Consider the following 11,795-nt stretch of genomic DNA (forward strand, 5'->3'; position numbering starts at 1 on the left):
TTACTTGGGAGAAACTTTTACGACTGTGCTTTTTTACGTTTCGCACTCTCTCTGTGTTCTCAGTCACTTTGTCCTTCGAACAAGCGTACATACTTACATACAAACATATGCATGTACTTAACCCAAAATATACTTATATATGTGCGTGCAGATGTGTGTGTGCAAACTTTCATCTCTTGTCCTACGGGACTGGAGGTTGCGTCGATAAAAAAAGGTTCGCTCACCCGTACGCTTTGTTCGTCCCTGCATTCACAGATTGATAGATACATACATATGTACATACATATGTACATACATATGTACATATGTATGAACCTACATATGTTTGGTACTGCGTTGTCTCGTTGGCTAGTCACTGCGTTTATTTTCCTAGCGGTGCGTGCGCTGAGCAGACGTAGTTAGACACGGTTGTTCCGGCGAACGGAAAATATATTTTTGCTGTGGTGTTTTTGCCGTTGGTCACTTTGTAGGCGTATTTTGTGAAAGTTGCGTGTGAGTTTTCGAAATTCGAAAATTTAAACGTAAAAGTTGAATTGCAACAAAACGGTTTCACGCAAATTAACGGTTGTGCGGCAGCTGAGGTGATTTCAGAAGTCATTTTAAATTGTGCTTAAAAGGTGTGCAAAAGCTTTTTTCATCTATGAAAATGAACATGGAAAATTTAGATATAAAATAAATAAAATTGCACTGCCCTGTTGCAATTCCTGTTCCTGTCCCCGGTGTTGCACGTGGATTGCAAAATTGATTAAACAAAAAATCTAGCACACAGGTTGCCTTGGTGCTTTAATGCAAAAATTTGCATACGACTACATTCCCAGTTAGCTGTTACACTTTCGCAATCAAAATAAACCATAAATTACAGTGAAACAGTTGCGCGGGGTATTTAAGCGAAAGTAAACAAAGTCGTTAAGCCGAAAACTTTGGCGAAAAAAGTCGTAATATATTGTAAAAAAATGGTGTTGGGTGCTGTTAGTAGTTTAAATGTACATAGTTGAGCAAACGAAAACAATAGAATACATATGAGTAGTCTTACTTGCAAAGTGCGCTATGTAAAATTTTTTCGATTTTTAGTTTTTGGTGGATTACGTACCAGTATTTAAAGTAGTTGCATGTCCACTAACAACACAGTGCAAAATCTTTTTACATTTTGAAAAAAATAGCATCAAATATTAACTCTTCTTCCAAAAGTCGCTATCATACTTATTTATAATCTTTCAAAAGTATACATCTTCTGATAAACTTAGAAAACTGCTTTAAGTCGTATAGACTGTTAATATTATCTTATGTCATGTTATGTTTTGTTACAATTTTATAAAGCTCTTATTTATCCAAATTTTCAGGTAATAATCAAAAAGATTCAATTTAAATGGTACTTGTTGTCGTAGTGGTTTTTTCAAATTTATGGCGTTCTATTAACGCTGTTTGCAAGTGGACTACTCATATGTAGATACTCATGCAAAACTTGTGTTACTATAAAATTAGGAGAAAAAAATAACAGCATAAAATAAAATTAATTGGAAAAAATGAAATACAATAAAATAACAAAATATTAAAATAAATAGGAATAAACTAAAATAGAGTAAACTAAAACAAGCTGAAAGACTTAAACGAATTAAACAATATTATTAAAAGAAGTAAATAAATAAAAAAATTAAAAAAAAAATTAAAATAATGGACTAAACAACTAACTAAAACAAAATTTTTTTTTAATTTTTAAAGATGTTGCAAAACTAAAATGAAATAAAATAAATTACATACAATTAAATTAAAATTAATTAAAAATATAATAAAAATAGCATACAACAGAAAATTAATACTGAAAAAAATTAATAGAAAATAAAACAAAAGTAAAAGTTTAACATGAATTAAAAAAATTTGAAAAATATAAAAGTAAAATAAAATGAAATCATTTATGTTAATAATTTAAAATAAGACGAGACAACAAAACAAAATATCGGAAAATGTGTAAAAATACAAATTAAATGAAAATAAATAAACTTTAAACAAAAAATTTAAAAATTATATTAAATTTAATTGAAATAAGATTAAAAAAGTAACATACATTAAAAACAATAACGCAAAAAATGTATTACGTACATACAATTGTTATAGAACTGAAATGAAGTAAAACTAAATAAAATTAAATAAAAAATTAATTAATTAGATAAAGTTAAAAAAATAGAATAAAATAAAATAACAAAAATAAAACAAAACACAAAATTAAATAATGGAATTAAGTGAAATACATTAATAAGAAATAAACCTTAATTAAAAACTTAGCATGGACTAAAAAATTATGAAAAAAATTAAAAAAAAAACAAAAAATTATGGTAATTTAAAATAAAATGAAAAGAGTACGAAAATAAAGTGAAAAGAGTGATATGAATGAAATAAGAACCAATAGATTTAAAAACCAGAATGAAAAAAATTAAACTTTATAAAATGAAAAAGTAACAAATTAAAACAAAATAAAATAAAATTTATGAATACAAAAAACTTAAAAAATATAAATTAAAATAAAATGAGAAACAAACAAAAAATAAATAAATAGAAAATAAAAAATTTTTTTTTAATTGTATAGAAAGTAATATGTCTGTCCATATGTTAGAGAAACAGTGGAAATATGTACTCATATTGCTTATTCTAACAGAGAGAGAGACCACCTCATTTGTATTGACGAATTTGAGAAGGAAAATACAAAGTTCATAGAAATCCGATGCATAAGCATTAATCTACAGCATTTCTAAAACATATACATACTGGGGGTTGAGTATCTCTACATATAAATACAAATAAAATACCAATTGAGATCATTAAACTATTTTGGACATAAGAAGAGTGTTGAGGGTTCTTCTCACGATAGCTCTTCGATGATTTCGTTACTCTCGTAAAACTCACAGTAATTTCGTTGTGTTTTGTTGCCAAAAATTTAAAAGTTGTTCACAGTATTGAAAAGTGCCCGATGGCCGCTGAAATATCTGCAAATCGACACAAGAGTGGCCTGTACCTAATACAATAGAAAATCTAGTGGCAGTTCTATAAATGTCCACAGACTGTGAGACTAACCACGTATCAAAATGGAAACTGCCATGGTCGACAACCATTTTGAGTTTGAGGAATTATGTAGGAGTGAATTTAATACCTTAGTTAGACATATGTTTTTGTCACTTTTGTAAGGTGTACGATATAAGTAGTATGTTAATTTGTGGTATTTAAAGCTTGTTTCTCTGTAATCGATAACTCAAAAGTCTTAATTTCGGATAGATTCAGTTGGGATTCTGAGGCTTGTTGCAATTGAAATACCTCAGCTAGGAAACCGAAGCATAGGCCTCAAGATAAAAGTGGGGCTTATCCTTTAACTTCGATAAAGATACCAGATCGTGACCCAGAGTCAGTTTTGGAGCCATCAGCGAATATTCGACAATGTGTGAGTCCGGGCTCAGTGCTGGTATGAAACCAATATTCAACCTCAGGGAATTCAACATTATAGAATCTCTTTAACAAAGGTAATGGTGGCGTACTATCCTGTGGCAAAAGGATGTACCAGGCATAGTAACATTCGAGGTGATTCGAACTGGGATTAGGAGTACCTATCGATACCTGTAAGCTTATTACAAGGGAAATATCAATGAAAGAACCGAGTGGAAGTTGGAGACAACTTGATGTCTGTTAGAAAGAAAATTCACATTATTTATTTACTGCTTGAGGCCTGTTATTAAATTACAGCGCTATCAAGAGACATACAGAAATATTTTGGTGTTCCTCACAATGACTTTTCCAAAAGAACCAGAGCCAAAGGCGTGACTGAATTATTGAGACATTGACGATTTGATTAAGTTAGTAAGGCTGAGGCCATTGTTCATATTTGCAGAACCTACACGTTACTTTTATCAATTGAGATCTGCGAAAGATTCACGCTCTGCCGAGATCATCATCAGATCATCAGATTGTCAAAATTTTTCCATGAGATAAGTTGATGATTTGACTCGAATTATTAATAGAGTTTGATCACGTCTAGAAAAAATCTTCGGCACAAAGTCTTAAAAGTCACCATAATGGAGTTCAAAACCGCGATTTGACTAAAACGTCATTTAAGATTAGATGCAGTGTCTGCTTACTCTTAGACCTGACTATGTAGATTTTCCCGAAGTAAAAAGTGAGGCGGAGGGAGACATATCTCCACGTCGATTTCGCCAATAGGATAATAAAGATGTTATTGGAGATTGGGGTAGAATTATTGGTTAGATATCACTTCTTTCCCGAAGCTATAAATTTACAAAGCCGCTGCTGCCGTTATTCAGGGTTTCACCACAGGGATTTATTAGAATTTCATACATTCAGCAGGGTCTAAGTGACCGAAACGACCCAGATGTATATATGGTCAAGGGCTGTCACTTAGCAACATTTCCCAAAACTGTTTGAGGATTTTTTTTTGCTGTTAGAATAACAACAAGTTTAATTTCATAACGATTTAAAAAACGAGCTTAGCTGCTTTGACTTTATTAACAAGAAATATGCTTCCGATCCAAGACTTAACAATGGGAGAGGGAAGTACATAAAATAAGGTTAACTTCCATATCGCAGTAAAGGTTCTGAAGGCTGACAGAGCCGGCGCTGAATCAGCAGGGAATCGTACTATGCCGACAATACAACAAAAATTAGTTGAGCTTGGGTAGGAACTGGGGGACACTTAGGTTAGGTAAAAAAGTCATCATAACAGGATACTTTAGAGATCTCAGCTAGAAGTTTTAACCCCATTTCGAGTAACATAAGAAACCCACGGCGAAGATCGATTGAAGCAAATGAATCATTTACAATTATATTTTGGTGCCAGTGTACCAGATTTCGAGTCCAAACGAGAAAACATACGTATTCATGAATAAAATTTCTTCAGACTTCTGACTACGCATTTTTAAATGAAATAAAGAACAAATGCAAATTTCTAAAATAACTCAAAAATTTTCAGATTTAAAACTTAGTTCACAAATAACTTTAAACGGCAGGATATAGTATTTCAGGAAACAGAAAAAATTAAAAAAGAAAAAGTTTACTAAAACATACACCCACCTCAATCATCTAAATTAATAAAGTTCGCGCTAGAAATAAAACACCAAAAAGTTTTTTGTATTCAAAAATATTAAAATTGTGGTAGTGGAAGTTCAAAATTAAAATCACATATTCGCAGTGCAGCCAACAAAAACCGCAGTTATTACCGCAGCGCAGCGCAGCAAAACAAAAAGCAGCTACGAAAACTACAACAACATAAACGATAGCAACAACCAGAACTGGGCACAAATACAGCTACAGGCAGCAACGCATTTATACCAACGACCACAGCCATAACTTTCCAACAGCATCCAACAAAAACAACAACAATAGAAAGGCAACATTAAAAGAAATCCCTAAAGGCACACGAAAATGGGCTGCAATACCAGTCAGGAGCTGAAGACAAAAGATGGCCACGCTGGCGACGCTAACGGTGGCGAGGGTGAGCTCGTCGTCAACACCGCAACCACCAATGGTGATGTTGCCGTAAATGCTGGCAGCGAGCAGAATGGCAATTTGTTGGAGCAGCAAAAGGCCGGCAGTGGCAGTGGCAGTGGTGGGCGTGGAGGTGGTGGTGTTAGTGGTGGCGATAACACACAAACTAGATTGACAGCATCCGCAGCTTCTGGCGTATCTGCCGTCTCAGCCTCATCCGCAGTTTCGGCTGCCTCGGCTGCGTCTGCGGCTACGGCGACGTCAAGCAATCCCACAAATCACTCGAAATCAAATTCAATTATAAGTAACGGTGATGCTAACAAGCGCTCCTCGAGAGATGAGGGTGACGGTGGTATACTCGAGAAAGCGTTAGCAACTGTGAAGAAGCAGCAGCAGCAACAGCAATGCGATAAGGCGGAAATAGTCGAGTTCAACGATATGGGCGAATTGGGTGAAATGGGCGAAGATGAAGGTGAGTAGGTGAAATGCCGAGATATATACATATGTATGTAAACAAATACCGTTACCTTTTTTCGTTCTTCTTTTTTTACTTCCGATTTACCAAACTTTTCATTTTACGTCTGCCTTTTTGCGCATTTTGTTTGCCCTATTCCACCGCCTCAGAGCGGGGCCGCGGCATTTGGCTGTTTTTGCTGGCTTCGTCCCTTGTTGAGTTTATAAGCTGATTCAGGTAGCACATACACACTCGTTTTGCACGCGCTGCCAAGGTGTCCTTTGCTCCCTACCTAATCAGTACGCTTACTGCACGCAGCCGGTTTTCAGCGAGTTATTGCTGCCGATGTGCTTCGCATTTTAAATCATCGAATTAGATTCCGTTGGTTCGGGACTTTTGTCAATTTGTTGCGTCAATTTTGTGGCTCACGCGCAGCAAATCTACTTAGGACAGTTACCTGTATCGAGATTTATCCATCTAAGTTGTCTTCGCCTTCACTTCCACTGAAGGAATAATCACGGAAATTATTGTTTTTTTTCATTTGGCGCCTACCTTTTTCCATTTTGCAGCTAAAGAGCTTTGCAAATTATTGTACAGATGTCAGTTTTTTATTATTTTTTCTTTCTTTTCGCCTATATCCAGTTTATAATTCATTCTATATCCAATTTTCAATTTACGCGATTATCTAAAATACAAAAGGGATTTGATGACAGATGTATGTAAACAAGTTATAGTACATGGGCTTAAGATCTTTAGTACATACATATACATATGTATATGTAAAATACCTTAGAGGGCATTAAGTTGCAAGCTTTGGATGATGGGGTTAGTCCCACTCTATGCTCTGTAGTAAGGAGTCTCTTAAAGATTACTGCAATCAAATTGAAACGTTGGTAATATTGTTTAAAATAAGCTCATCAATAGATTTGATTCCTGCTTTGCAGGGATAAAAATGGCTGCCGGCCTGGAAGCAGTTTTTTGCTCTGTAATTTGCGACAAAAAAGCATGGAAAACAAGGGTTTTTGCTGAGTGCCTGGATGAGCTTTTCCTCCAATTTGTGGTGGGCGCCTATAGGTTGTTACACAAGTGGAGGGCTTACAGTGTTACGCCGCCACCGAACGGCAGTAAGTTTAGTTTCTGAATCCAAAGTAAAAGGATTTCAAAAAGCATTGCGATCCAAATAAAGGTGAGGGCACCAATAGACCCTTCAAACCTTGTAAATTATTTCTCTTAGATAACATGAGGTCGAGAATTCAATTAACTTTGGAATGAAGCAAGTCCCAAGCAATATCTTTACAGGAGTCTGAGGAGAACCACCATTCTTCCCGGTTTATCCGCGAGAGGATCTTGATAGAAAGTTGAATGGACGAATTAATTGGTATGTTCACCACTTCCAAAAAATTTAAATTTCTTGTCCCTGAGGAAAAAGCAAACCGCTTTGGTGATCGGAGGAGCTTTTCTACCTTAGGGTCTTGAGCAGAGGCCTATTAAACAAGGCCAGGAGAAGTAAATCAGCCTAAGACTGAGTTCTGTCCGAGATTAGGAAAACGAAGCGAAACTTCGTGAAGACTCTTCTGTGAAAGCGTGGAGGACAGTCAGAAGTGTTTGTGATTTAGGCGAGTTCTCTCTGAGAATTCCGCTGCCCTGGGATACGAGAGCTATAACTGGGCGATGAGCAGCAAAGAGTCTCTTCGATGCTCACTTTCCATACAATTCGGATCCAGGAAGGATTCCCTTATAGGCTACGTGCCACGAAATGAAGGTTTCGGAAGGCCCGACCGAGGATCGCTTTCTTTGAGTCATTATCTCTTTCTAGTTTCTTAAGGCCTAGACCTTGATAACAAAAGGAAAGTTTCCGGAAACACTGTTTGAACTTATGCAGGGTTGCCTTAACTTCGTTGGGAACTGGGCTTTTAGTTGGCGACTGGGAATAAACCCAAGTAAAACGGAGGTTACTCTTTTTACCGAATTGCCGTCTTCTCTCAATGGGCGGTCTTTCTCTGAGGATTTCTGACGGGGCGAAGTACTTGGGCTTGATCCTTGACAGTAAGCTTTCCTGGAAGACTAACGTAGAGAAAAGAGTTAAGAAGTCTACGGTAGCCTTGTATTGTTGAAGAGGGGCCATTGGTATGGGCTTGGGTCTTCCGCCGAAGGTAGCTCACTGGCTTTATGAATTAATAAATAATCCAATTTTATTGTATGGAGTACTCGTCTGGTGGAACGCACTGGACAAGGCTTTCATTGTGAAGCAGCTGGAAAGGGTACAAAAAGCCGCCAAGCTATGGACACTCCAGTATTATAAAAGGCTTGGGGTTCCTATCGACTCGGACCGTCCCCCATCCACATCCCAGCGAGAGAGAACTGGGAGGGGTGCAGTATCTGGATTCGTGGTACTGTAAACTTATTTACAGTTGGACCGAAGCTGAATTGGAAGGTAGGTGAAGATTTCTCCTACGAAAAACTGTCCATCAGCCTGAAAGTTAGGTTACCTTTTCACTGTAGTATCTTCCAAGCAGAGGTGACGGCAATAAAAAAGGCTTCGGGTCAGTTTCTCTCTGGTGTAATACCTTTTAAAGTAGTGAATGTTTATTTCGGCAACCCAGCAGCTTTGATAAGCTATTGGCTCCTTCAGGGTGCGTTCGAGAACGCTGAGAGAGTGTCTGACTTCCTTATTGACCGCATCGGATTTCTTCGTTATTTGGATTCCAGGTCACGGCGAAATCACTGGAAACTGCATGGCCAATTAACTGGCAAGACAGCGAATCGTTGAGGAATTACTTCTGCTGCGAATCTGCAAGGTATCTTGGTATAATACTCGATAAAAAGCTGAAATGGGTGAAAAACGTTAAAAACCTGGTACACTGGCTATATACTGTAGTAGTCAGACCTATACTTATCTATGGCTTAACGTTGGGCGACCAAGCGTAGAGAAAAATCTGTATAATGTGCGGACAATATCCAGAGAGGACATGATTGCCATCCTCAACGTCTTACCAATAGAATAAATGGGCATGAAATGCGGTGACGAAAACGGTAACTAAAAAGTTGGAAAACACAGAGAGGTGGTCATGCTACATTCTTAATTACCAAAACTTATCGAACAAAAAGGAGTACCGTGTAGCACCACTCACCTTCAATAAAAGGTATCATTACAAAGTAGAGAATCATGACTAGAAGGAGTCCCGTGGCATAAAATTTCGATTCGGCTCTACACTGATGGATTCAAACTTGATAAGATGCTAGACGGAGAAGTATACACTGAACAACTAGTACTGCTGTTGGTTTTCCAACTCCCAGATCATTGTGTATTTTTCAAGCCGAATTAGCGACTATAGAGGAAGATGTTCATAGTCTATGTTGTATAGTTGTTACAGAAAATATAATTAACTTCTACTCCGACAGTCAAGGCAACTTGATTCCGTCTCGACGGATACGGTAGCGAACTGATTTGCGTCTAATATGGGTACTCTGGACATTGTAACATACCAGAAAACTAAAAAGAAGACGAGCTTCCAAGAAAGTATACGTCCGCACTAGGAATTTTTCTAAAAGAAGCTCGCACAAGCTACATATCACCAAACTCATGTTTGCAGAGAGGGACATGAGAAAATCGCAGGGCTTCTATCGTCAGCCATAGGAATACTTACCGGTCACATACTCTTAGGGAAACAAAGAGAGCGATAAGAAATGTTGCACAACGACCTCTGCAGAAGCTGCCTTGATGTTGCCGTGGGAATCTCTGCACTAAATAGAAGACAAAAAAAATTTTGGGTACAGGATTTTGCGCAACGGCAAAGTTGAGCATACGGCAGCTGCCCAGATTCACTGACTCCACAAACTGGTTCAAGAAGGATTAGGGGTTTTTTCAGATCTCAGCCCTATCTGTCCTGGTAAGCTAACCAGCACTCACCTGAATCTAATCTAACCTAGATAACATATTTTCCACTGAGCTTTGAACTACATCTGGCTTATTAAACTCTTTACAAAGAAGGCTTGTCTTAAACTTGACCAGGAGGAAATTTTGCTGTGAAATTCCTTATGGTGATTAATGGAGTTCGATATGTAAAACAATAAAACAGAAACGTGGAAAGGTACGCTTGATTCCGATGATAGATTTACTAATATATCTTCTAGTAGTACTCTGATCTGAAACAGTATTGAGTTCCCGCCTGCACTTCGAGTCCGCACTCCATATACAAATAGAGGCAAAACTCAAATTTAAAAACAGTGCAATTTTCCTATTGAAACAAATGAAATTGAGTTGTAAATTTTTATGCAGTCAATTCCCATTGCGGCTGCTGCCGCCATTACCAATTTATTGCACAATTTTCGTTTCGCTTCCCGCTCTCTAACTTTTGCAATCAATGCAAATTACACTATTGCAAAAATTTTCCGCTGACTTTGAGTCATAAATCGCGGCATTTTTAATGACTCAGTGGTTTTTAAATGGCGGCAGGTAGCTTGGAATGAGGGTGGAGATCAATAAGTAGCTTTTGGCTGACCGAGAAGTTGTGAGTGCTTTGCTTAGTCACCGAGAAGCTTGAATACAAATATTTCCCAAATGATTCTGAGTGGGTGTTTGACCTTTCGGATTATTCTGCAAGTTAATCACGCCTAATTTATCATTGTTGTTGGTGTTTATTGCAATATTATGAACTTTGTAAAAGTTATAACTTAAGCGTGATTGACCTTTCGGCATATTGTCTTCCTGCTGCTTTAATAAGCAATTCATGCTGCACTGCTTTCTGTGGTTATGTCACAACACCAGGCTAGGCAACACCATTAGCCCCATCATAAGTTCTGGTATTGCGGAACGGGTTAAAACGTAATTCCAACCAACAATACTGCGGGACTTAACGAAATATTTCCCGGTCGACTACAAGTAGTTAAATGCATACTTGTTTCTGCTTGCTTAGATCTTTGCAGCCTGCCTAAACCTAACTCACATTCCACACGAGTAGACAAAGTCAAGGGGTGGTTTCTATCAAAAGGGGGCAGGGGCGCTCATGAGAGATCGAAAGGCCTCAGACCCCAAAAGTCTCACTCCATTTAATATGATTATTCAGCGGTATATAAAAATTGACAATCTCTCTTCGATCTCTGGATACCGTAGTCCATGTAATCGTGATTGAAAAAGGATTGGCCATGTAAGACCATATAAATACTGGAAGCTTTCCACGGTATCGAGGAGCCTTCAATAATGTTTATCCTGAATGTGTTGTAAAGTCCCTCCATAAGGTGGAGTTGCGGTGAGGACTAGTGGATTTTTTCTAGGCTCCTTCTCGAAAAGAAAACTGCTGTTTCAGGACTGCGGCGATGGGTCTATAACTCATCCGCAGATTCGAACACGCAAAACTCCTGAAACTCTGATGACTAATCTACGATGTCTAGATTATACTACTCCTCAACTTTATTTAGAAAACAAATTCTCCACCAGCGCATGATACAAAAAACAAGGTAGTTTCACTCAACGATTTTGGTCACCATGTTATAGGCCACATAGACGGTGCGTCTAACTCGCGAGTCAATTGTGTACGTGTTGACTCGCCTTTCGACTGCACACAGTTGAGTCATTCAGAGTCATACCAGAGTCATGGCGGTGGGACTAACACATATTTATTTTTACTAACACATCCACAACCGACTCGCGAGTCAGAAGCACCGTGTATGCCGCCTATTAGGTATCTGACTTTTGCGGGCATTGTGACATTTTCATCGAAATCAAGCCATCAGCTACAATAAATAAATTATTTTTTGATTGACTTTTGAAAAATTTTAAACAAAAGATACGCATGTGTACATACATTTGTATGTAAATACAAACAATAAAAAAGTCAATAATTTTTTTAAACAACAAAAA

The 11,795-nt window shown here is 37.4% G+C and overlaps 1 protein-coding gene across 5 annotated transcripts in view; it reads left to right on the forward strand.

Annotated features, from left to right (window-relative positions):
* Window positions 1–384: 384 nt before the first annotated feature.
* LOC118744472 (cilia- and flagella-associated protein 91) overlaps window positions 385–11,795 on the forward strand; it is a gene marked incomplete at its 3' end in the record, with an annotated part of 285,289 nt that continues 273,878 nt past the window's right edge. Inside the window, 2 exon segments of one of the 5 annotated variants that reach the window (XM_036477504.1) lie at window positions 385–983; window positions 4,967–5,953. In XM_036477504.1, the coding sequence (XP_036333397.1) occupies window positions 5,419–5,953 (535 nt within the window). In that variant the 5' untranslated portion in view covers window positions 385–983; window positions 4,967–5,418. 5 annotated transcript variants of the gene reach the window in all.

This window comes from Rhagoletis pomonella, unplaced genomic scaffold (assembly GCF_013731165.1).
Source record: "Rhagoletis pomonella isolate Grant_MI unplaced genomic scaffold, Rhpom_1.0 Rhpom_scaffold_00008, whole genome shotgun sequence".
In the NCBI taxonomy this organism is placed as follows: Eukaryota; Metazoa; Arthropoda; class Insecta; order Diptera; family Tephritidae; genus Rhagoletis; species Rhagoletis pomonella.